The sequence below is a fragment of the Equus caballus genome, chromosome X (assembly GCF_041296265.1).
Source record: "Equus caballus isolate H_3958 breed thoroughbred chromosome X, TB-T2T, whole genome shotgun sequence".
Taxonomy (NCBI): Eukaryota; Metazoa; Chordata; class Mammalia; order Perissodactyla; family Equidae; genus Equus; species Equus caballus.
This window is the reverse complement of record NC_091715.1, coordinates 907,152-932,717: the sequence shown is the minus strand read 5'-3', so window position 1 is coordinate 932,717 and position 25,566 is coordinate 907,152. Positions and strand designations below refer to the sequence as shown.

The following is a 25,566-nucleotide window of genomic DNA, read 5'->3' as shown; positions in this document are numbered from 1 at the left end:
TACATAGACACAAGGGAATACTACGCAGCCAGAAAAAAGAAGGCAGTCCTGCCATTTGCAATAACGTGAATGGATTCTGAGGGCTTTATGCTGAATGAGATAAGCCAGACGGAGAAAGACAGATACCGTACGGTCTCACTTGTATGTAGAATCTAGAAAAACCAACAAACAAATTCATGGCTGCCGAAAACAGATTGGTGGTTCCCAGAGGCCGGCTGGGGGGGCGGGCAAAATGGGTGAAGGTCGTCAAAAGGAAATAATCCTAAAAAAAGAATGTGTTGTTTGGGTACACACATCTAAGATAAAACAAAATGAAAGAAAGTGAGGGAAATCACCCATAAAAATTCTGTATAGTGTTTACCTTTGATGAGGGGACAGGAAGAAAATTTCTAGGTAGACACATGTTACCGCAAAGTATGGGTTCTTGAATTCATCACTAAATTAATTATAGTATGAAAAGGCTCTGCCTGCACAAAGATGATGGGGGGGAGTGAAACAAAGATTAAAGTTTGTCCAAATTCTGTGCAACTGTATATATCTTTGACCTACATTTTTTATTTATTTACATCTATGATAATTAATGTACATTATTGCTACTTTTTTAAATTTTTTCCTCCTTTTCTTTTTTTAAATTCTTTCCTGTACTCTATTTAGTTAATCAAGTCTACTTTATTCTTCATTTTTTTTCTCCTCACCTCGTGCAGGAATCAAGCATTCAACTTCTATTTTGAACAAGAGTATTCGAGTTTTAAAACGTCGAAATCCAGCAATGCTGGGTTACTTGCGCTGGATTCACCTTCTCGACCTCCCTGTTACCGTTTCCTAGTATTTAACTTAAGAGTTTAATTGCATTTTCTTGTTAAAAAAAAAAAACCAACTCATTGACTTTAACAGTTGATCATCATTTAGTTTTACCAACATCTTAGTCCCTACTGCTTTTTGCATCCACTCTACCCTTCTGGGTTCAGATTCCTTCTTACTGAAGTACCACTTGGAAGTTCTTTCAGTAAGACTCATGAGGGGACCAGGTTCCCTCCATGCAAAGGCAGGCTGCCATAGGGACAGGACAACTATTTTTAAATTTCCTGGCTGGAAAAGCCTATTCTGGACATCTCATATAAATGAAATCACACACTATGTGACCATTTTTTGTCTGGCTTCTCTCACTGAGCATCATGTCCTCAAGGTCCATCCACGTTGTAGCCGTGTCAGTGCGTCATCCCTTTTCATGGCTGTGTAATATTCCATTGCGTGGATGGAGCACATTCTGTTTATCCTTTCGTCCATCGATGGACACTTGGGTTGTTTGCACCTCTCAGCTATTAGGAATAGTGCTGCTATGAACATGTATGTTTATGCTTTTGTTGGAATCCCTGTTTTCAGTTCTTTCGGGCATGCACCTAAGAGTGAAATCGCTGGATCGTGGGGTAACTCTACGTGAAAATTTTTGAGGAGCCGCCAGACCGTTTTCCACAGCAGCTGCACCATTTCCCACCCCCGTCGGGAGCGCGCGGGGGTTCTGATTCCCCCACATCCTCGCCACCACTCGTGATTTCCCATTTTTCGGTTCTAGCCGTCCTCGTAGGAATATAGCAAAGTCTGGGTGTGATTTCGATTTGCATTTCGCCAGACTAGGGTTCATTTAGCATCTGCTAACGGGAGATCACTTGCGCCTCTTTCACGTTCTCCGAGACCCCATATCCTCACGGACCCCCTCCAAAAACACCAGCTCCAGGGCGTGGCCTCGGTCCCGCCCCGCCACGTCGTCACTCACCTGAGCTCGGCTTCTTGGTGGGTTCTGCGGACGGAGAGAGAAAACACACTCAATAAGCATGGAGGATGCATCCACAGCTCAAAAGAAAGAATCGTCAACACCCTGATAAAGATTGAAAATTTTAAGGCGCTAAAAAGTAAGTCGTGTGAACACGCATTCCATTGTGTATTCAGGGGAAGAAAAAAAAAAAAATCAAAGACGACACTCTTCAAATCTGTACCCGCCGGTCTTGCCAGCAGCTGTGCAGGAGTCAGGGGCGAGGAACGATTTAATGAGACAGTCAGCTTGGCCCCTTAGCAGGCAGATTTGAGCAAAGACTTGCAGGAGGGGAAGCGGCAAGATTTCACAGCCCTGCAGGAAGACCCATCTTAGCCCAGAGCATCGGAGCGGGTGGGCGCACAGTGGGTACCACATGCCCCAAAAAGGTGGCTTCGGGTCTGGTGAACCATGATGGGCGAGGCAAAGAGAAAGCTGGAGAGAGCCCGCTCGCTTCCGGACGATGCTGTCTCACTTTCTCTCATGCACGCCTTGATTCATTCGATAAACATTCATTGAGTGACCGTTGGTGCCGGAGAGCATGCATACGGGGCCATCACAGCGTCCCAAGCATTTGCAAAACCACAAGGTCAGCACTCATGGACGTGGATATCAGGAAACCTCGTGTTTGAAAGCTCCCTCTGCACTGAGCATCATGTCTTCAAGGTCCATCCACATTGCAGCCTGTCTCAAGGAAGGAAAGGAATTCCTTCCTTTTCCTGGCTGAGTAATATTCCATTGCACGGATGGACCACATTCTGTTTATCCATTCATCCGTGGGTGGACTTCCGGGCTGTTTCTACCTCTCGACCGCTGTGAATCAAGCTGCTGTGAACGCGCGTGTACATGCATACGATTGAGTCCCTGCTTTCAATTCTCTCGAGCGTCTACCTGGGAGCAGGATGGCTGGGGCGTACGTCGGCGGTGTTTTTTAATCGGTAAAACATCGTAGGTGATTCTGCTACCTGACCGGGGAGCGGGGTCTCAACACTGGCGTGCATCGTGAGCTTTTCCTGCCCCCAACCCCAACCCCAACCCCAAAGCTGAAGCTGCAAAAATTAAAACTCCCCTCGAAATATTGGCACTCACCGGGGTCATCCAGAGCATCCGCCAGGTCGAAGTCGCCTTGACCTGCCAGGAATACACACAGCGTAAGTCACACCAGGATAGGACGCTCAGGGCCCCGGTTCTGTCTCTGGGGTCGCCTCCCTTTGCCTCGTCCACCCACCGACCCAGAGATTCCCCCCTAGGCGCAGTTCTTTTGTTTTGTTTTTAATTCATTAGGTTTTTATTATTATTATTATTATTATTGCAGTAATCTTGGTTTATAACATTATATAAATTTCAGGTGTCTGTTGTAACATATTTTGCTTTCTGTGCATATTACATCACGTTCCCAACCCAAAGACTAATTATAATCCATCACCGCATGCATGAGCCGAATCACCCCTTTCTCCCTCCTGTCTCCCCCTTCCCGTATAGTAACCACCATTCCAACCTCTGTTTCTATGCGTTTGTTTCTCATTGTTTTTATCTTCCACTTATGGGTCCCATCATATGGTATTTGACTTTCTCCCTCTGACTTACTTCACTCAGCATAATAGCCTCAAGGTCCATCCATGTTGTCACAAATGGCCGGATTTTCATCATTTTTTATGGCTGAGTAGTATTCCCTTGTGTATAAATACCACATCTTCTTTATCCATTCGTGCCTTGATGGGCACCTAGGTTGCTTCCAAGTCTTGGCTATTGTGAATAATGCTGCAGTGAACACAGGGGTGTATCTTTATGCCTTTGCATTTTGAAGTTCTTTGGATAAATACCCAGCAGTGGAATAGCTGAATCATACAGTAGCTCTATCTTTAATTTTTGGAGGAATCTCCATACAGTTTTCCATAGCGGCTGCAACAGTGTGCAATCCCACCTCTTTCCGGTTCTTTAATGGAGAAAGATGAGGAATGTCACTCAAGGCAGCGGTGCAGAGGAGACCAAAAGACAGCAGGCAATTCCACTTCTGTGTGAGCACACCTGGAGGTCTTCCTGGAGGAGGCGACCTCGGAGCTGTTTCGAAGGCAGGAGCTGGTGGACCCACCCAGGAGACTTTCTGACCCCCGTTTTGAGCCTCAGGGGTGCTCCCGGGAAATTTGATACAGGGGGGCCCCTGTGGCCACAATCCTGGGATATTTTCCTTTGTCACTAAGACAGAAGGGGTCTTGAATTGAGGCCCGGCCATACGCTGCCCCTCCCTCTCCACGACTTCCCTCAAAACCTTCCAAAAACTTTTCAAACTGTGCCCTCCTCCCTCTGCCCAACGGGCTCAGACGTTCTCGTGACGTCTGGGTTTCCAACTTGCTAAAAATCATAAAAGGAAATCTGCAAACTGGAGAGAAGCCGAGACCGTATTTTGGCTCAATTCAGAGAAGCTTCAGTGGGTAAAACAGGAGGTGAGGGGCCGGCCCAGTGGCTCAGTGGTTAAGTGCGCGTGTCCCGCTTGGGCAGCCCCGGGTTCGCCGGTTCAAATCCCGGGCGCGGACATGGCACTGCTTGGTAAGCCATGCTGTGGCAGGCGTCCCACATACAAAGTAGAGGAGGATGGGCACGGATGTTAGCTCAGGGCCAGTCTTCCCCAGCAAAAAGAGGAGGATTAGTGGCAGATGTTAGCTCAGGCCTAATCTTCCTCAAGAAAAAAAAAAAAATGAGATGAGGGTGTCGTAAGAGACTGCTATCGGGCACGGGGTCACTTTTAGGGGATAGAATGTTCTAGAACTACATAGCGGTGATGGTTGCACAGCACTGTGAATGCCCTAAAAATCTCTGCACAGTACCCTTTAAAATGGTCAACACACTGACTTTTATGCATGTGCATTTTATCTCAAAAAAAAAAAAAAATTCTTTTTAACAAGCCAAGGGTGGGCGGGCTGCCCCAACTTCCTCTCCTGCCCATTAAAACCCTTCTTCCCACACCCACTGGCCCCCTCTCCGCCTCTATCATTGGAGAAGCCAAGTTGGAAGTTCTCTGAGATCCCGACCAATTCCAAGGTCACTTTTTGGCGCTCACTGTTTTTTAAACAGCTTTATGGAGAGATACTTCGCAGAACGTACAATTTTCCCATTTAAAGCGCACCATTCAGGGGTATTGAGTGCCTTTTCACAAGGTCGTGCCGCCGTCGCCTCTATCTGATTCCAGAACATCCCATCACCCCAAAAGAAGACCCCGCCCCAACCCCAGGAGCACGTGCCCTCCATTCTCCTCTCCAGCCCCTAACCACCGCTCACCCCCTTTCTGTCTGCGGATTTGCACGTTCTGGACGTTTCACGGACGTGGAGTCTGGCTTCTCTCCCTGAGCATCGTGTCTCCGAGGCCCGTCCACACGGCAGGGTGTCTCGGTGAAGAATCTTACGTTTACACAGAGCAGGGTTTGCGCCCACGCCAGGACGTCCGCGTTGCTACCACGCACCTGTCCCAGCTGAGGAGCCTGAGTTTGCAGGAGCTTAAGGGCAGAATCAGACGCTGCACCCAGCCCCTCCGGCAGCCTCGGTCCCGGCGGCCGTGCCCAGAAGGAGGGAACAAGGGGAGCCCTGGATGCTGCTTCTCCTCCAGGCATGCACTGGGGTCGTGCTTGCCCTGGAGGAAGGTTGGCCGGGTCCAGCGTGGGGTCAGCAAAGCCCCTGCGTGGTGCCAGCTAGGACGCCACACGGGCCGCTCTGGGGACGTCAGACCCCCACACAGGGTGCATCCCCAAGAAGGGGGCCTCCTGAATCAGGACGAGCCACAGGCGTTGGAGTGTAGGGTAAACTGAGGCCAGACTGCACTGATCGGTGGCCCCAGGGACTGGAGGCGGGGGGCTGGTGCGATCACAGGCCCAATTCCACAGTCTGTGAGGTCCCACATCCCTCAGGACGCCCCTCTTCATCCCCGGGGGGCCCCACTTCCTATTTACGGGGAACGACCTGCCCTCTCTTTTCTCCCTCTGGCTTCCTTGGTCCTCATCGTCCTGGCCCTGGGGTCACGAGGCAACATCAGCCTCTTGGATTCCGACACCTCCCTTCCGGGGCGGCCAGCGGGAGTGTGCCTGACCCTCCATCCAGTTCAAATGGACGGATGGTTCATGCAGGACCCCGAAGCCGCTCGGCTACACAGGCCGCCCCGGAGTTTGCATTCCAATCGCCCTTGGTCGTTTACACAAATAACTTCCATGCCGCGCAGTGCCTTGTCGGTCCCAGCTGTTCCAGGCATCCCCCCAAAATCTCCTCCAACCAGCTTGCCCGGCCACTCCCCTCATCAGAGACAGTCAAAGGCCTCTGTGTTCTTGATCCCCACCTGCCAGCCTCCATACAGTTGCACAAGATTGTTGCAGTATTCCTCGCTATTGTTGCACGAGACAGTCAGGCGGCACCCGTGTGTTCTCAGAGAGGTCGCTGGGCCCCCGCCGGGGAGGTCCATGCATCCAGCAGAGTGTGGCATTCCTGACAGCCAGCCTCAGTTTACAGCAGGCCGCCCGGGGGGCCCCCCCTCCCGGCTTAGCAAACAACCAAAGGCTCCCCCATCCGTGTCCGAGTGCCTTCCCGCAGCCTCTTTCCGCTCAGAGATGCTTCCGATGCCACTGAGGGGGCGGCAAACACAGGGCATGTCATGTCTGTGCTGCATGGCAGGGAGCGAGTGTGAGCGTGACTCACGCATGTGGGGCAGGGCGTGGTGCCGCCTGGGTCTCGTTGCATAAGCCGGGCGGACTCCCGCCAGCATCAGGCGGCCGCGCGTGGAGATGACTCAGTCCTGCCGGCCTGGTGGGGATTCACCGGGAGCCCTGTGCTCTCCGGAGACATTGGAGGGGGTCCCCGCCCGCTGGAGGGGTCCCCGTGTGCGTCAGGTCATAGACCATGCAGACCCTGGGCTCAAACTCAGGGGAAACGGTGCAGGGGGGGCTGCTCACGAGGCAATTACTTTTCCAGCCTAGTTTTCCACTCCGAATATATGACGGGCTTGCCATGGAAGATTTATTTGTTTTCTTTTCTTTTTCTTTTTTAAAGATCGGCCCTGTTGCCAATCTTCCTTTTTTTTTTTTTTCTCCCCAAAGCCCCAGTACATAGCTATATATTCTGGTTGTAGGTCCTTCCAGTTGTGGCATGTGGGACTCCGCCAGGTCCGCGCCCAGGATCCGAACCGGCGAAACTCCAGGCCGCCGGAGCCGAGCGCGTGAACTCCACCGTTTGCCCCTCCCCGGGGGCCTCTGGAACATGTTTCTGACCCGCTTTTCTGCTCTCAGCTAGCTCAGCGACTTTTAATCAAACCCACGTGTTCCGGGATGGTAAACGCCCGAGGAGACAGCGGCCTCCTCTGTTCTGGGGTCACCACGCTGGGCTTCCAGCCGACATCCTGGGGAGGCGGCTCGCGCTGGTGGGTGGGAGATCTTCGAGTCGCACCCAAGACCCCCCCCCCCCCACCCTCCAAAAACTAAAAGCTAAACGTAAGAAAGCTGCCCACCGGCGCTCGGAGCAATTGCATCAACTCTAGGAACCAAACCCAGAGCCACTGCCCCCTCTCTGTTCAGACTCCACCCTCTGCGAGATGCTAAGCTGCTTCACGTTGCAGTTTCCGTGCCCTGAATGTCCCCACTCCGACGCAGACCCTGCAGTTAATAGGACCAAGGGCGATTTTGCAAAGCAAAGAGCCGAGCTGTTGTTGGAGTAATAATAACAGGGCCCGGAGGCTGGTGCAGAGGAGAGAAAGCCTTGCAGCTCCAGGTTCCGCTAACCACTGAGTTATTTACTTGCATCTAAAGGAGACGACCAGCCCCAGGCGACCTCCAAAAAGAGGGAGAAAACAGAAAACCACGCCACTCCCCAGCGCCCTGGCACCGACGACACCGGTTACCAGCGGAATTGAAACGCCGCCGAAATTAATTACCGTCAACCGCGTCCCTCACGTGGCTCGCAACCCGCTCGGGAACACAGACGCCTCTGGGGTTTTATCACCCCAACCAGCGTCCTTGCATCTGCGTCCTCTCTTTAAGGAGCAGCTGCCCTCTGAGCCAAGTTTCGCCCGTTTCTTGACGTCAGATTTTAATGGTTTCCCCCAAAGTACAGGGTTAATTTAAACCGGTCCTTCTGGGCTCAGCTGCCGCCCGTGAAGCCATTTTGCAAGGCTTAAATCTCTACGACCGACCCCTTTTGTCCTTGAGGAATCCCACAGCGGGAGGCCGGCGGCTGGCGATGTCACGCATTTGGATCAAGCCCTCCCAGAAAACCCATCTTGACTTTCCTCCTCCCGGCAAACCTTGGGAGTCCCGCTTGGGGCTGAATTGTTTTTAAGACGTAGTCACAGAAAGCATGTGACAGCAGCTGTTTCTGGAGACGGCGTGAGTCACGGAGTGGAGAAAATTGGTAAAATTGGCCTGGGTTAGTACTTTAGGTTTAAAGGGAGGGTAAGAAGGAAGGAAGCACGGGCTGCTCCTTGGGCGCCCCAATCCTCCTTGCCCTCAGCCCCGGAGAGCAGCCGAGCCTCCGCCCAGAAGGTCGACCTATTGTCCGCGTTCTGGGCATCACAAGGGCCTTGTAGTGCATTGCAGATCAAAGGCGTCTGCACCCACGTAGAGCGTCCAGGAGGAGACGCGTTTGGTCACAAAGGACGAAGCCACGATCGTTCCCCAGAAAAGCCAAGACGTCCGTGGCGAAACGGAGACGGGAGGAAAATGCTGCAGACTGTGTGGGGAGGCAGCGTTGGGCGGCGTGGCCTAAATCAGCTTTCCCAAAGGGACACAGGCTCACGGGTCCCCGGGGACGTGGGGGGCGCACACCCACGTGGGTGGGGCTGAGAGGCGGCGTTTCTCAGCAGCTCCCAGGGGAGACTGAGGCTGCAGGTCCGTGGGCCTCACTCTGCGGGACACGAACGTCGTGTTGGTTTCCTGGGGCTGACGTGACAAAGTGCTACACGGGGTGTACTAAGTACTAAGACGGGGCGGCTTCCACAGCACAGATGGCTAGCTAGCTGGATATGGATAGAGAGACACACACATAAATACATATATAGATGAGAGAGAGAGAGATGATAGATACATACATACATATGTAGATAAGACATGATAAATAGAAAGATAGATGATCAATAGACAGATGATTGATAGATAGACAGACAGGTACATGGATAGATGATAGATATAGGGAGATAAGATAGATACATACATACATACATAGATGGATGATAGGTAGTAGATAATAGATAGACGACAGATAGATGATAGATGCAGAGAGATAAGATAGATACACATATAGATGAGAGATGATAGTAGATAATATATAGATGATAGAGATGATAGATAGATAATAGATGACAGATAGATATATAGATAGACAATAGAGGGATAGATAAATGATTGATAGATGACAGATAGATAGATAGATGGGTGATGGATAGATGGATGATAGGTAGATAGATGGAGAGAGAGATACAGAGGTAGAGAGATGATACAGGATTGATAGACAGATGATAGATTGATAGATAAATGATATAGATAGATGATAGATGATATAGACAGATGATAAATCAATAGATACATGATACAGACAAACGATAGATACATGATATAGACAGATGATAAATAGATGATATACATGAGATAGATGATATAGATAGATAAATGATAAATAGATAGATGATATAGATAGATGATAGATGAGATAGATGATAAATAGATCGATAGATGATGATAAATAGATGAGATAGATGATAGATGAGATGGACAGATGATAAATAGATCGATAGATGATATAGATAGATACATGATAGATAGATGATATAGATACATGATAAATAGCAACATGAGATGGATAGATGATAAATAGGTCGATAGATATCTAGATAGATAAATGATAAATAGATAGATGATATCGATAGACAGATGATAGCTGGCTAGAGACAGTCTCCCGTGCTAAGGCAGGATTTCTCAACTCAGCAGTACCGACGTGTGGGGTTGGATAACTCTCTGACGGGTGGGATTGTCCCGCGCACCACGGAACATGGAGCGGCATGTCGGCCTCCACCCGTTTGACGACAGCAGTCCGCCCCACGCCCAGTTGTGACAACCGAAAATGACTCCCGATACCGCCAAGCATCCCCTGGGGACAAAGTCCCCCCCAAGCTGAGAACGGCTCTCCACCTGGCGCTGTCACTTCCCGCCTGCACGTGTTGGGTGATGGGTCTCCGAATCGGGGAGCAAAGATCAGCCTCCCCCTTGGGACGGGGATCCATGAGGCTCAACCCAAGGAGAAACCCCGATGGCCGGGCTCTCAGACATCACCTCTCAAAGGGAGCCTTGACTGCAGCGCGGGCGTCACCCGGTTCCCCAGGGCCAGGCCCATCTACCGAATGAGGATCTGGAGGGGCGGGGACTGGGGCGGGCGCCTTTAAACCGGCTCCATTCCAGCTGACTCGTCCACACAGCAAAGGACTGAGAACTGCTGCCCTAAATAGCTGGGCGGGTTCATTCCCCGCCGATGGGCAAGGCCACAGTGGGCGGGTCAAATGACCCCTTTGGGACTCGACTGCCACACCCATAGACTGGTCAGGTCAGAGGTCGTTTGGGGGCCGCGACACAGTGGGCGGGTCAAATGACCCCTTTGGGACACGACTGCCACACCCATAGACTGGTCAGGTCAGAGGTCGTTTGGGGGCCGCGAGGAAGGAGGGAGGGTTAAGAGAGTCTGCACCCAGGCATGGAGGATGAGGCCAGCGAGGCCGGGGTCGCCATTCCCAGAAGCAAGACCAGAACGGCCCCCACAGTGAGGGCAGCAAGTCCTGCCCGAGACCTAGCACCCAGCCTCAACGACCTTCCCTGGGCAGCAGGTGCTCAGAGACACGGCCTGTGGCTGTTAAAAACCGTCGAGAACCCGGCTGCCAGTTTTTATTATTTTTTTTTAGGACTGTAGGTAGAAAAGCGGCTCTATTGAAACGTGCACGGGGTTTTAGTCATGTCTGATAAGGGAGGAATGCACAGCGGGTGTGGAAGAGAAAGGTGGAGCCAGTGTGTAAGATATGCACAGGAAAAACGATAATATATGTACAAGAAAATAATATATATATATAATTGTATATATATAATATATATATAATAATATATATACAGGATGCCATGTGTACATATATATACACACACACACATATATATACACATATATATAAAATAATATATATACAGGATGCCATGTGTTCATATATATATATACACACACATATATATACACATATATATAAAATAATATATATACAGGATGCCATGTGTACATATATATACACACACATATATATACACATATATATATAATAATATATATACAGGATGCCATGTGTACATATATATATACACACACACATATATATACACATATATATATAATAATATATATACAGGATGCCATGTGTACATATATATATACACACACATATATATACACATATATATAATAATATATATACAGGATGCCATGTGTACATATATATATATACACACACATATATATACACATATATATAAAATAATATATATACAGGATGCCATGTGTACATATATATATATACACACACATATATATACACATATAGGAAGAAAGAAAACATAAGGATATATGTATAATATATATTGTTATATTATATATAATATACATATAATATATAGTTACATATAAAGTTATATAGTTATATATAATATATATACAATATACACTGTATATACAATGTAAAATATATACAATCTATATACACAATATAAATACATACAATATGCAATACATACAATATATACAATATAATATATATACAATATATTGTGTATATATACAATACATATACAATATACTATGTATATACAGTAGTATATAAATATATATTATATATAAATATATATAATATATAAAAATATATATAAATTAAATATATATTTATAAGCATGTATACAGTATTTTCTTTTTTCGCAACAAACCAAACATTACAAACGACCCTTTGCAATTTCCATTTCTGGTTCTTTTTTTTTTTTTTTCCTTCTTCCTCTTGTCCTCAAAGCCCCCCCAGTACACAGCTGTATCTTCCCGTTTTGGGTCCTTCTGTTGGTGCATTTCTGGTTCTCCCAGCTTCTAGAAGACCCGAGGCCGTCTCGTGGTCTCCCTCAAGACCCTCTGGATTTTGCAGCAAATATTAATTTCCGTGCGGTGGAAATTTGCAGCCGCCGAATCGCAAAGCCCTATCTCTTAGGAATAGGGCCGCATGGCCGTGATTTTCTTTGAAACGAGTAATTTAACGACGATCAGAATGCTTTACAGGAGGTTGAGCACGACCACGCTCCGCTTTCCTGGGGCGTCTGTAACAAGCATCTCAAGAGCCCTTGCAGAAGGTTTTCGGGAATCTCATGAAGCCGCTCAATCCTACGTCCGGGGACGATTGAGGTCCGGGGGGGGGGCTGTCCACGAATTTCAATAATTGCCCAGGACTCGGGGCCGCACGACTTATTCACAGAGAGGAACCCCGATCCAGACCTCCCGTACTTTTCCTGTCGCTCCTGCAACCAACCAAGCCCTCCGCATCCCGCCTGTGCGTTTCAGCAGCGGGCAAATGCTTGCTGCCTCAGTTTACCTTTCTAGAAATGGCATCAAGCGTGGCCCGAGGGGGGGGGGGGCGGTGTTTCCCACAGAATTACGATGCCCTGCGTGGCTAGCCGAGGGGATCTGACACCCAATTATCCCCAAAGGATGGGATCGACTGTGCATTACGGCGGCCGAGGGAATACGGCAAACCCGCAGTCCTGACCGGAACCCCAAGGAGACCAGAAGGAACTCTCCAAAGGGGCTGGGTTTGCAGCTGGACAGAATTCACGCGTGTCAGCAGGGTCCACACGCCGAGTAAGACGTACAGATGACGCCGATTAATGAATGACGCTCCGCACACCGGGATCTCTCCCAACCTCCCATCTGCGCCGAAACCACCAACCTCTCCCCTCCCAACACGCCTTCCACACGACAAACAGGAAAATGCCACCACCCGACATTGGAAGAAAGGATTTTAATTGAGTTCCTGACCGTTCCCGCTCTTCTGTTCCACCCCGGTATGCCGTGCTCTGGACTCAGAGGATTCAAAGGACCACGGTTGCTGTCCGACTGCTGTTTCAACCCTACACTTGAGGGTTCCTCATGCTTTCTAAGCCGGGTGCCCCACCCTCCCCGTAAATCCAAAATCCGGGTGTTTGGGAGACACGCCCTGCAAGCCGGGGTGGAAGTTTTGGGTGTAACCCACTCACGAGATGCTGACTCTTGACAACGACAGGATGCCGTTTATGAAAAAAAAAGCTTAAAAAATCCTGACCGAGCCTTTGCCCATCAAGCAAACTCAATCCGGGCTTAGCGGTCCCTTGAAAAACCCAGCTGGGTTTCAATTCCCCTTTTGGCCGTACGAAAACATTCAGAAGTCATATTTTGAAGCCGAAAACAGGGAAGTTAAAAAACCCCGGCATGCCCCGTCCTGGAGCAGCACAGATCTTTTTTTTTTTTTTTTTTTTTCTTTTTTTAACTGTGTGATACCCACACACACATCAAAACCAGAGGTTTGACTTCGAAGCGCTGTGAACCGGCATCCGACCTTTCCTGTTTCGATTCCCAGACCCGGACTGGGCTCCCGATCCCTTCTCCATGTCCTCCCTAATTTAGGGTGGCAAGCCATAGCCATTTACTTAGCCGAGGCTCCTTTGGAAGGAGTTTTTTTTTTTTCCAAAAGCCACCCGACGGAAACCCACACACCCGCGCGGCCCTCCCGCAGAGACGACCGTCCCTCACCTCCAGCGTGGGTCAGAAAACACAGGAACGTGACACACCACAGGCCCCACCGGCTCTCCATCGCGGCCTTCGGGACTCAGGAAGCTCAGCGGATACGCCCCAGCCCTGGCGGGTTGCGAGATGCAGCCGCCCCACCCTCGACGTGTTGTTTGTTGACTTCTGCTCTCCCAGCTTGGAAGGAAGAGAGGCCGAGCCTTCCAGCGGAAATTAGAATCCTTTTGCCAAATCCCAATAGGCCTGCCGCTCAGCCTGCAAACCCCGCAGACGGGAGCCCGCGGGACAAGTGTGTGCACGCTCAAGAACGCACCGGGGCCGGCCTCCCTGAGCTGCGCCGGCCAACACCCCCCTGGGAGGATGGAGAAACAGGCCGTCGCTCAGCGCCAGCGGGCATCCTGGGCTGTGGGAAGCGGGCGCACCTGCTTGGCAGCTCTGCTCCCTGTGGGCGTGGGGCGTGCAGCATCAAAGGCACCAACCCTGCGCCCCGGGAACAGGACTCCCCGCCCCTCGTCCTTCCCAGGAACCCTCCTGCAAAGTGGGGACAGGTCGGCGAGAACTGGCATCGGGTCACTTCAAAGATCAGGTGGCAGAACAAATAGTCTGAGGGGGATACGGGTGCGAGGGAAGCAGATGAACCTGGTCCTCGGCGTCTTTCACCTGAGCTGCGTTAGAGGCGGTCAGAAGCACCGGATTTATAAATTCCAGGGTTTCTGCTTTCCGAGTGGGGGGACATCAGATGAGGTCGTGCATTCGTTCAACAAACATTCGATGCAGCTGTTCTGAGCCAGGCGCATGTGAGGTGCAGATGTGTGGTGACGAAGGACCAAAGATTGTTTACAGAGAAGAGACACAAATGGCTAAACCAGACAATTGTAGTGTGATTTTTTTTTTTTTTTTTTTTTTTTTTTTTGCTGAGGAAGATTGTTGCTGAGCTAACATCTATGCCAATCTCCCTCTGTTTTGTATGTGGGATGCCTCCACAGCACGGCTTGATGAGCAGTGAGTAGGTCCACACCCAGAATCTGAACCTGCGAACCTTGGGTCGCCTAAGCAGAGTGCACGGACTTGACCACTAGGCCACCGGGCCAGCCCCCAGACATTTGTACTGTAACATTAAACGATTTGGGGGTTGCACACGGAGGCCTTGGGGTACCTGGAGGGTTCTGGGCTCAGAGTATATCACAAAGGCTTCTGGAGAGGGTTGTGGCCTTGCACCCATTTTATAGGCTGAGTACGAAGAAGGAAACGGCCTGGGAGAGACACCACAACTCTCTGTCTCCACCACGTGAGGACACGGGGAGAACACGGCATCCACACGCCGTGAAACCAGGAGGAACCAGCCCTGCCCACACCTTCATCTCAGATTTCCAGTCTCCAGGACGGGGAGAAAATATATTTCTGTTGTTCTGAGCCCCCCAGTGTGTACTCATTTGTTAACAGCAGAAACAGGACACTCACACGGCCTTTGTTCTTTAAGAAAAAAAGGCACCGAATCATGAAAAGTCTTTTTTCTTCCAGAACAGAAACAAGCCCGCTGCAGCCCCCACAACGCTAGCTGTCATTGGAACATCATCATTGCCAGGATATCAGCGCTACCTCGTGTTATCAGCACAATGCTACAGAATCACAGACAGACCTTCTTTGAATTTTTTTATTTCCCTCCAAACAGGATTTGGATCCGGACAAAATTTCATCCTCCTAGAAAGGGCTGGAGATGAGCCGAATGCCTTTTTGGGGGACGAGGGCACGGGGCCTTTGTCCAAAGTGGCTGTCCCTTCTCCTCGACATGCCTCCTGCAGAAAAAAAGGCAGACATTCTCTCTAAGGGCAATTCCAGGGGGACCGAGCCCGGCTTTGCAGCGGCCACGCGAAGGGAGAGTGATGAAGGATTGAAGGGAACAGCAAGGTTATCGTAAAAGATGAAGACGGTAATCGCCCAGCTTCATGCCCGCCCGAGAAGCACTCAGTTGCCGGGACGAGCTGCCGGGCTGTCCTCTGAAATAATTAATTGCTTTGCCCGCGCCAAGACGCGCAGGGCAATCGGGGTGGAAGTCCTGAGCCCTGTCGCTTATGGAAAACGTTTTCTTTTAGTCTCAGTGCGAGGTCATCCCACGAAAAGGGCAACAATGGATGAACGTGCATTATTCAAGTCGGAGGCATTGTGTGTAACTACCCAGTTCTTTACGTCTTCCATTGGAAATCTCTGGAGACGAGAGATACAGCCGGCCTGGTGTCTGAGTCCAGTGATGTTTTCTTATTTCTGCAGAATTTATTTATTTTTTTTCCCTAAAGCTCTGTGCCTCTGTCTCGTGTATCCAAATACACTCATTGATCACCCAGTGCCAGCTACCCTCGTCCAAGCAAGGGGGGGGGGGAGAATAAAAAGTGAAAATTTGCAAAAGGCGCTTCGATCTCCTCTGATAAGTGGAATATGTGCCCGAGAAAGAACAAATAAATCCTGGGTGGGAGAGCAGTTCCTAAATCTCCAGAGAAGCTGGATTTATGGCAAACAGAATAAAAAAAGAGAAATGAAACTAGATGTCTCATGCAATTTTTTTTTGGCACCTAGAAATGCTCGTATATTTTTCTTGATTGTCTGGTATTTGGGTCTCGTTTTCCATGTAACGTCTTTATAAAGCTGAGTCACTTAGATGGTCAAGTTTTGGTGCACACAGGCGTGTGCATGTGTGTAGGTGTGCAAATGCTTTGAGAAAACATGCACGTATAATCCTAAACCGTAAGTGGGACAGTCGAGGAGAGCAGAAGGTGCACCCGGAAAGACCATTCTTTCAAATTTCCCCAACCATAAAAACGCATGGAGCCCCCACACCTTCTATGACCTGGATGAACCCTGAAAATCTTATGCTGAGTGAAAGAAGCCACACGCAAAAGTCCACACAGCGTCTGATCCCGTGCACATGAAATGTCCACACAGGCAAAATCCATAGAGATACAAAGTGGATTGGAGGTTTCCCAGGGTTGGGGGTCGGGGGAGACGGATGGAGAATGTTCTGTGAATGGTGTCCCCACCGCCCAAAATCATATGTCGGAGTCCTCACTTGCAACAGCTCAGAATGTAACCCTGGTTGGAAATGGGGTCGGTGTCAACATAATTACTTAAGACGAGGTTGCACTGGAGGACGGCGGGCCGTGACGCAATAGGACCGATGTCCTTGTCCTAAGAGATTGGGACACAGACATGCACACACGTGGACAAGGCCGCGTGCAGATGGAGGCAGAGATGGGAATGATGCAACTACAGGCCCCAGGATTTCAGGCGAGCCCCAGAAGCCAGGAGACAGGCAAGGGACGGACTCCCCCTCGGAGCTTCCAGAAGGAACCAACGCTGCCCACACCTTGACGTCAAGCTTCTGATCTCCGGAACGGCAAGAGGATAATTCCTGTTGTGTAAACTGCCCCATCTGTGGGGCTCTGTCACGGCCACGCACGGGGCTGCAGGCCTGAGGACAAGCGTGGGCAGCAAGGGACGCCCAGGGGGGCAGGGAGGACCTCCAAACGCCTTCCTACAAGCCCACTGGTGGTCCTGCAGGGGAGACGCCGGCGGGAAGCACCGAGGGGCTCCCCAGGAGCGGAGAGGACGGGGAGCGAGTGGTGGAGGGGGCTCTGGAATTAATTTATTACACCCAGAACTGGGTGTGTCAGAGAAGGTGGGGTGCAAAGATGGAAAGGGACCTGTCGTGACATGAAAGGGGCCCCGTGGGGCCTGCTGAGGCCCAGGCTGAGCCGGACTAGTGTGGACAAGCATCAGCCAGTGTAGACGTAGTTAAACTGACAAGATTGCACTGGAGAAGGATGGAACATAATGCAATAGGACCCGGTGTCCTCATAGCGCCTCATACACTGGGGCAGCAGCCGTCCCAAATCCTCGCAGATGAAATGAAAGTGCAAAATCGTTGCTAACCTGCCATGACGCCCAACACGACGGTGGTCGCACATCCAACTGTGCAAGACTCTTCTAAGCATCTTACATGCGTTCAGGCAAATGTTGCCAGCCTCCTTCTGTAAAGGGCCGACGGTCAACACAGCCACCTCCGCAGGCCGTGCGGGCTCTGCTGCAACCACGGGACTCGGCCACAGACTGCGGTCACCCAGCGGGCACCTCTGTGCGCCATGCAACGTTCTCAAGGGACGCCGAGTCGCACACAATTCTCATGCATCGTAAAACATCACTGTTCTTTCAAATGTTTTAAAATCATTTAGAGGTAAAAAACCCATTTGCAGGCCGTGGGCTGCAGGATGCCCGCGTCCACGCTGTGCAATCACCACGAGTCCCGAGACGCACGTGGTCTTCTCATCTCTGTTTCCTACAGAGGTGGAGAGCGGCCGCACGGCGTGCGACACGCGGATGGCTGGTAGCGGAGGGCAGTGTGGCCCGGCGAGTGTGAATGCACAGCGAGGGGACGGGAGCCACGCTCTAGCTCACCTCCCTTACCCTAAACGGGTCGTGGGGGGAGCACGGGGACACACAGGGCTGAAGACACAAAACCGATAAGGTGCATTTGACTTCCGTGCCCTCGCGACCTTAAAGATGGAGAATATGCATCTTTTTCGATGCACACGGAACTTGCACAAAATTCACCAGTGGACCAGAAAGCAAGCTTCGGTAAAGCGAACAGAAGCAGAAATGAGACGGCCGCCATTCTGCTCCCACATGACAGCAGAACTGGAGATGGATAAGCCAACCCGGGGGAGCAAAGAGCAGAAAAATGTCCCCTGGACATTTTTCAAACTTCTTCAACCCTCAAGTTGACAGGAAATACAAATGGAAAACGCCGACCGTCTAGAAAAATAGCAAGAACGGGAGCTGACCGTGCCATCGCTGGGGGCACAGAGGGAATGTCAGAACCCTGAATGTCTGCAAGATTAAACAAGAAAGAATGAAAATAAAGGGAATCAAGAGGCGTCCGGGTGGAGGGAGGGGAACAAGTGAAACCCAAGGACAGCAGATGAATGGGTCAAAAACGGAGAAATGGCCAAGCTTAGAATTAAAAAAAATAGTCGAGAAAACGAAAACGGACAAATAACGACTACACAAAATAAGCACGTGGCGTTCTCCGCAGACTTGGAGGAGACTGAAGAATGATAAGAAGTGGAAACTTTGCTCAATTCTATGCATCGACATTTGAAAACTTAGGAAAAATGGACGATTCTCCGACGAAGAAGTAGAAATCTAGAAAGTTGTTCTTTTTTTTAAATTGATCTCTGCCCAATAGAGAAACAAAATTAAAAACCCAATTTTCCCCTCTACACACACACACGCGCGCGCACATCAGGTCCAGGTCACTGAACCTAAACCAACTTCCCAAAATATAAAGAAGAAAGTCTACCAAAATCTATGAAGAAAGTGTCATGTTGAGATAATGCAACAAGAGAACACCGACCAATTTCTCGTGCAGAATTTGACAGAATCATCGTCAGATTAACAAGCCCAACACCAAATAAAATCTGATTCAAGAATGGAAGGATGGTTCTAGATTAGCTTATTTATCATAGTGCAGTAATTATATTTAATTCTTCATATTTATAGATTAAAGATGGTACAATATGACCATCCTCGCAGATCCTGAAAAAGCAGTTAACTGAATTTAATGCCCCTTCCGGACAAAATTCATAAGAGGAATAGATTCTTCCATGATTATACACACATTTATAGACACATGATTTTATATATATATTCTTTCATGACTCTATATTTGATTATATATGTGTGTATTACACATATATGTATCCGTATGTGTGTGTGTATATGAACAAGAGAATTCAGAAAATTCACATTGCACAGAATTAACATAAATCAAGTTTTTATATATAAAACAAGAAATGTGCAAATCAACACAAAAATGCTACAGAAGGATGCAAAAAAAAGTCCAGAAAAAGGAAAGGATATAGCTTGTTCTTAAACAGACTGACTCTATATTATGAAGACGCCTAAATTAATCTGCAAATTTAATGTAATCCTGGTTAAAACGTGAACAGGATTTTCCTTCGAACAAGCAAGCTGATTCTAAAATACAAACGAAAAATTAAACAGCAAAGAATGACCAAGAAAATCCTAAAAAGTAAGAATAACACAGCATTTAGTCTCAGCAGATAGGAAAACTCATCATAATTATCAACTCACATTAGTGAACACCATGGGGCACTGGCTGGTTTGTCAACAGTGATAATGGGAGAGAAGAAAATGCAGAAGTACCTCCTTTCCCGGGTTGCCCAAGAAAATAGTGGATAATGTAAGTTGCATTTCAAATCAGTTGGGAAAACAAGGGTTATTCAATAAATGGTTTGGAACTAATGGGACTTTTCCATGGGGGGAAAAAAATTGTACACAGAGGAATCTCTTCCTCATTCCTGATACAAAAATGCATTCCTAGGGGGTCAACTATTTTAAAGTACAAAAAAAAAAAAAAAAAAAAAACCCAAAACCCTACATATAAAAAAGTTAGAAGGAAATATGTAGTTTTTTAAAAAAATAATGTCAATAGGGTCAATGCTTTTCTAAGAATGACATATAGCCCAGAAATCATTAACTAATTTCTCTACATAAAAATAATAAATACAAATGGGGGAAACATCACTTCTGAGTTACAAGGCTAAGGAGAAAGTGAAAAAGCCTATTTGCTACCTACTTCACAGTCAAATGGCGCTATCTTTCATATGTAAAGAGTTCCTACAGATCAACAAGAAAAGGACCAAGAACACACATAAAAATGGGCAAAGGGCATATTCGAGTGGCTCCCCCTGAAATGGGATGCAAACGGATCTTGCACACACAGATTCTCAATCTCACTTGGGTTAGGAGAAATTCAATGTAAAACAGTTAAGATTTGATACCATATTTCCACTAAGAGATTGGCAATGACCAGGAAGTTTGCAGGACTGCGAGGAAACAGATACGAGACATCAGTGCGGGTACCGCAAATTTGCACAACCTCTGTGGGGAGCGAACAGCAGTGTCCATAAGTAATTAAACACAAACACCTCCTTTTGCCCCACAAAGCCAACTTGAGACATTTATGCAACACACACTCTTACACAGGTCCGCAAGAATATAGTTCCAAAGATATTCATCGCGGCATTTTCGTGATAGCACAAACTTGACCAAAGCTTCAGCTGGTTGGCTAAACACAGTAAGACCCAGATTTATAATATAACCAGTACTGTGTTATGGTCTCTCATTAGCCCTTAAATAAATTGTTTATCTTGACTTCCAAACCCGTCATACCGTAATTTCTTTATATATATATGCAAGCTCCAAAATGATTAAACAAGGCAATTTTTTTGGTGAAGGTATTTAATGAACCAACAAGCCAACTGATTTAAACTCAATTTTTCCAAAAGATTATTTATTTTATGTCTACGGGAAATGACACCGTCTACGAAGATGTCCATTCAGTCTCCGTAAAAAAAAAAAAAAAAGCCTAGTGGACGTATTTCTTAAATGTACAGATTTATTTATGAATGAGTCATAATTTCATATACGTTTACAAAAAATACCCATTCTTTCGCTATTCTCTTCTTTCATGAGACATTTATGCTGATAATACGATTGCAAGGCTTACAAACACGTCAATGTTATTCACAGAGTTACAAAGAGGTTGATGCATTTTTTTCTCCTTATTATAAAGCAAGTCGGTGTGCAGAATCTGACCTCAAAGGCAATCCTTGATGCTTCGTTGGGGAGGAATGTGGCTGTTCTCCAAGAACGATACCTCTTTTTAACCCAAATGTTCCGAGCTAGTTAACAACAGGACCCAGTCGTACTGGAGAAGGCAGACCTCAGCCCATGAGAGTTGACTGACCTCATCATTTGATGGATGAGAGACACGTCTGTTACACCCTCTAGAATCCAGGATGTCGTGTCCTCCACTGTATGCACCTGGGCCCCAGAGGGAGGCCAATAGGCGTTGGTTGCCCAAAACAATGAATGCAAATGATAAATAACCAGGGGTCTCGATCCTTTCTTCAGCCTGTTTCACACGCTCAAACACAGAAAAACAACAAATACCGAAAGAGCCCGACAATGGTCCTCATTGATATCTTGAGACTCAAGCTCTGGGAGCTTTTAGACAAGGAGAGAAGCAAGGACCCGTGAACGGATGTGGGTGTGGGGAGGGCTGGAGGCCTCGACAGAAGGGGGACACGGCCGATGCCCACCTGCCAAACTACGGGCGGGGCTGATGAGCTTCAAAGAGCGAAAGACCCAGAATGGACGGCTGACGTCTCCATCCCAGCCCTTTCCCCACATCCGGAGATCCGTGCTGGCAGCCCACACAGGTGGGGAAATAACAGCCCACCTTTGAAGAGGGAGAGACTTGCGTGGAACCTGACTTTGCCCGCAAGCAGCAGCTCCTAACACCGCTACGAGTGACAAGATTAAGTATTCTCATTCTGCGGGTAACTATCCTAAGAGCTTTTGTTAGCGCCGCTGCAAGGCAGACTGAAGACATCCTAATTTTTCGGCGGAGGGAACTTTATGGATGAGGTCCACGCCGTCTACAATATCAGGGCTTCTCGACTTTCTGAGGTCAACACAAAAGTGCAAGCAAAGCCCTTTCCAAGCTTCTCTATAAAAGCACGCATTTTTGGAAGCACTGGAGCGTGTGCATCGCCCGAGATGGGGAAAGGCTTCTAAACGTGGAGGAGTCGTCGCTCATGGCAAGGAGGAAGACTGCCTTCAGTTCCTTCCAAGCTGTCGGAAAGGATCTAAGGAGATTCTCTGCCAAAGAGCAGTTCTACCCTGCGGTTAAACTGAGCTCTCACATCAAAGCAGTTATACATTTTGGAAAGATGATTAAAAAAAAAAAAAAAAACAGTTCACAAATTCATGGCATTCACTCACGTGGAAGAACGAAAGGGGAGTATCTGATAAGGAGGAGCATCTTCTGAGGGGGAGTATCTGATGTGTGTGGGGAGGGGGAGTATCTGATGCAGGGGAGAATCTGATACAGAGGAGTATCTGCTGAGGAGGAGTATCTGATGTAGGGAGTATCTGCTACAGAGGAGTAGCTGATGAGGAGTATCTGCTGAGGGGGAGTATCTGATGCAGGGAGTATCTGATACAGAGAAGTATCTGATGAGGAGAAGTATCTGATACAGAGGAGTGCCTGATGAGGAGGAGTATCTGTGGAAGGAGAGTATCTGATACAGAGAGTATCAGACACAAAGGAGTACCTGCTGAAGGCGAGTATTTTATGCAGGGAGTATCTGATACAGAGGAGAATCTGATGAGGAGTAGTATCTGATGAGGAGGACTATCTGATACAGAGGAGTATCTGATGAGGAGGAGTATCTGATGCAGGGAGTATCAGACACAAAGGAGTATCTACTGAAGGCGAGTATCTGATGCAGGGAGTATCTGATCCAGAGGAACATCTGCTGAGGAGGAGTATCTACTGAGGGGGAGTATCTGATGCAGATGGTATCTGATACAGAGAAGTATCTGATGAGGAGGAGTATTTGCTGAGGGAGAGTATCTGATGCAGGGAGTATCAGACACCAAGGAGTATCTACTGAAGGGGAGTATCTGATGCAGGGATTATCTGAGACAGAGGAACATCTGATGAGGAGTATCTGCTGAGGGGGAGTATCTGATGCAGGTGGTATCTGATACGGAGGAGTATCTGCTGAGGAGGAGTATCTGCTGAGGAGTATCTACTGAGGAGTATCTGCTGAGGGGGAGTATCTGATGCAGGTGGTATCTGATACAGAGGAGTATCTGCTGAGGGGGAGTATCTGATGCAGGTGGTATCTAATACAGAGGAGTATCTGCTGAGGGGGAGTATCTGATGCAGAGAGCATCCGATACGAGGGAGTATCTGATGCAGGGGAGTATCTGATGCAGGGGAGTATCTGTTGTAGGGGAGTATCTGATGCAGAGAGCATCCGATACGAGGGAGTATCTGACGCAGGGGAGTATCTGCTTAGGGGGAGTATCTGATGCAGGGGAGTATCTGATGCAGGGGAGTATCTGATGTAGGGGAGTATCTGATGCAGGGGAGTATCTGATACAGAGGAGTATCTGCTGAGGGGGAGTATCTGATGCAGGGGAGTATCTGATGCAGGGGAGTATCTGATGCAGGGGAGTATCTGATGTAGGGGAGTATCTGATGCAGGGGAGTATCTGATGTAGGGGAGTATCTGATGTAGGGGAGTATCTGATACAGAGGAGTATCTGCTGAGGAGGAGTATCTGCTGAGGAGTATCTGATACAGAGGAGTATCTACTGAGGAGTATCTGCTGAGGGGGAGTATCTGATGCAGGTGGTATCTGATACAGAGGAGTATCTGCTGAGGGGGAGTATCTGATGCAGGTGGTATCTAATACAGAGGAGTATCTGCTGAGGGGGAGTATCTGATGCAGGTGGTATCTAATACAGAGGAGTATCTGCTGAGGGGGAGTATCTGATGCAGAGAGCATCCGATACGAGGGAGTATCTGATGCAGGGGAGTATCTGATGCAGGGGAGTATCTGATGTAGAGGAGTATCTGATGCAGGGGAGTATCTGATGCAGGGGAGTATCTGATGCAGGGGAGTATCTGATGTAGGGGAGTATCTGATGTAGGGGAGTATCTGATGCAGGGGAGTATCTGATGCAGAGAGCATCCGATATGAGGGAGTATCTGACGCAGGGGAGTATCTGACGCAGGGGAGTATCTGATTCCGGGGAATATCTCAACACTGAGAAATATTTGTCGCCGATACGACAAGGCAAGCTAAAGGAAAAGGGCAGAGAAAGAAAACCCTGGAAATAAAGAGCTGGCACTCAGGTGGATCATTCGTCCTACAGCCCAGAAAGGGGAACATGGGATCCATCCCACTAGTCTTCACAGCCTTCTTTAAAAGTCACCCCAGAGCGAAACATTTAAGTAAAAAGTACTCAGTTTCTAATTTCTTTTTATTCGTCTGGTGTGGAAAAAAAAAAAAAAAAAAAGTCCTAACCAATGAAAGAAATTTGGAGGAAACTAACGGAAGGCTTACCTCACTCTATAAAACGGTCAATGTTAGGGAGGTCTCAGGCGGGTTCAATGCCCTTTGCAAATGGCCCAGAGTTTCCCCTCAGGGGAACTTCAGTGGGGTCGATATTCGAATGACTTTGTGGTGGCCTGCTTTGCACATGACACCGGAAACCCCTAAGGGCCATGGAGAAGGCAAATGCAGGTCCCCTCTGGATGCAAAACTCATTGTCAGTCCACATCATCTACCCAGCAGGGAGACGGGTGCACACATGTCAAAATTAAAACAGAGCATCCGACTGGAGCGGAGGTGTGAACGGGACAGGCCGGCTCCCGGGGGCGGCTCTGTCCTCCCCTCCCGAGGGCCGTCTTCCGACAGGGGCAGCAGGCAAGGCTGGGAACGCCGCTGCGGATGTCAGAGCTGCTCTTCCCGCCCAGCTTCTATTTCTCCAGAAGAGTCCGCTGAACTGCCCAGGACAAAGAGACAAGAAGATATTTTTACCAGGGTTCTTTTTTTTCCTGCTATTTCCTAAAGTCATCCTAAATCGCAGAACGCCCGTCTCTAACCCTGAAATGTTTTCATACTTTAAACAATTTCCTCTCTACCCGATTCTGCACCTGCTTGGGAGGATTTTTGTACCAGTGACCACAGAAGGTGACAAAAAATTATATCTCGGAAGGTGCACTTTTAATCTTTGCTGCACCCCAGCCAGCTGCTGACTCTCTGGCCACGCATTAACGGGGGTGGGGGGCGGGGGGGACCGCTTGGAAAATTATCCTAATTGATAGTTAAAGAGAGTCTCCAGCATCGCTAGGTCTCAACTGAAGGTTCAAGCTCCAGTTTGTACATCGGTCTCCCAGAAGGAATCCCCTTGAAAGCAAGGAGACACCAAGGAACACATCCGATGCCATAAACCCGATCTGAGAACGGGGTTGGGGTTGGGGGGGGCAGGATGGCGGGGCCGGAGTGCCGTTG

At 48.5% G+C, this 25,566-nt stretch overlaps 2 protein-coding genes across 18 annotated transcripts in view; both read right to left on the bottom strand.

Moving 5' to 3' along the window:
* XG (Xg glycoprotein) overlaps positions 1-14,062 on the bottom strand; it is a 33,652-nt gene extending 19,590 nt beyond the window's left edge. For 3 of the 6 annotated variants that reach the window (XM_005613959.4, XM_005613961.4, XM_023634216.2), the window contains exons 1-3: positions 13,622-14,022; positions 2,900-2,941; positions 1,775-1,798 (exon numbers count right to left, since the gene is read on the bottom strand). In XM_005613959.4, coding sequence (XP_005614016.2) covers positions 1,775-1,798; positions 2,900-2,941; positions 13,622-13,682 — 127 coding nt within the window. In that variant the 5' untranslated portion in view covers positions 13,683-14,022. Of the gene's footprint in view, positions 1-1,774; positions 1,799-2,899; positions 2,942-13,621 lie in introns of all 6 variants that reach the window. The other 3 variants (XM_005613956.4, XM_070256793.1, XM_005613958.4) reach the window with 3 other exon arrangements.
* A 7,006-nt stretch (positions 14,063-21,068) lies between these two features.
* CD99 (CD99 molecule) overlaps positions 21,069-25,566 on the bottom strand; it is a 38,154-nt gene continuing 33,656 nt past the window's right edge. For 8 of the 12 annotated variants that reach the window (XM_023633870.2, XM_023633876.2, XM_023633871.2 and 5 more), the window contains one exon: positions 21,069-25,057. In XM_023633870.2, coding sequence (XP_023489638.1) covers positions 25,032-25,057 — 26 coding nt within the window. In that variant the 3' untranslated portion in view covers positions 21,069-25,031. The remainder of the gene's footprint in view (positions 25,058-25,566) is intronic. The other 4 variants (XR_011434564.1, XR_011434565.1, XR_011434566.1 and 1 more) reach the window with 1 other exon arrangement.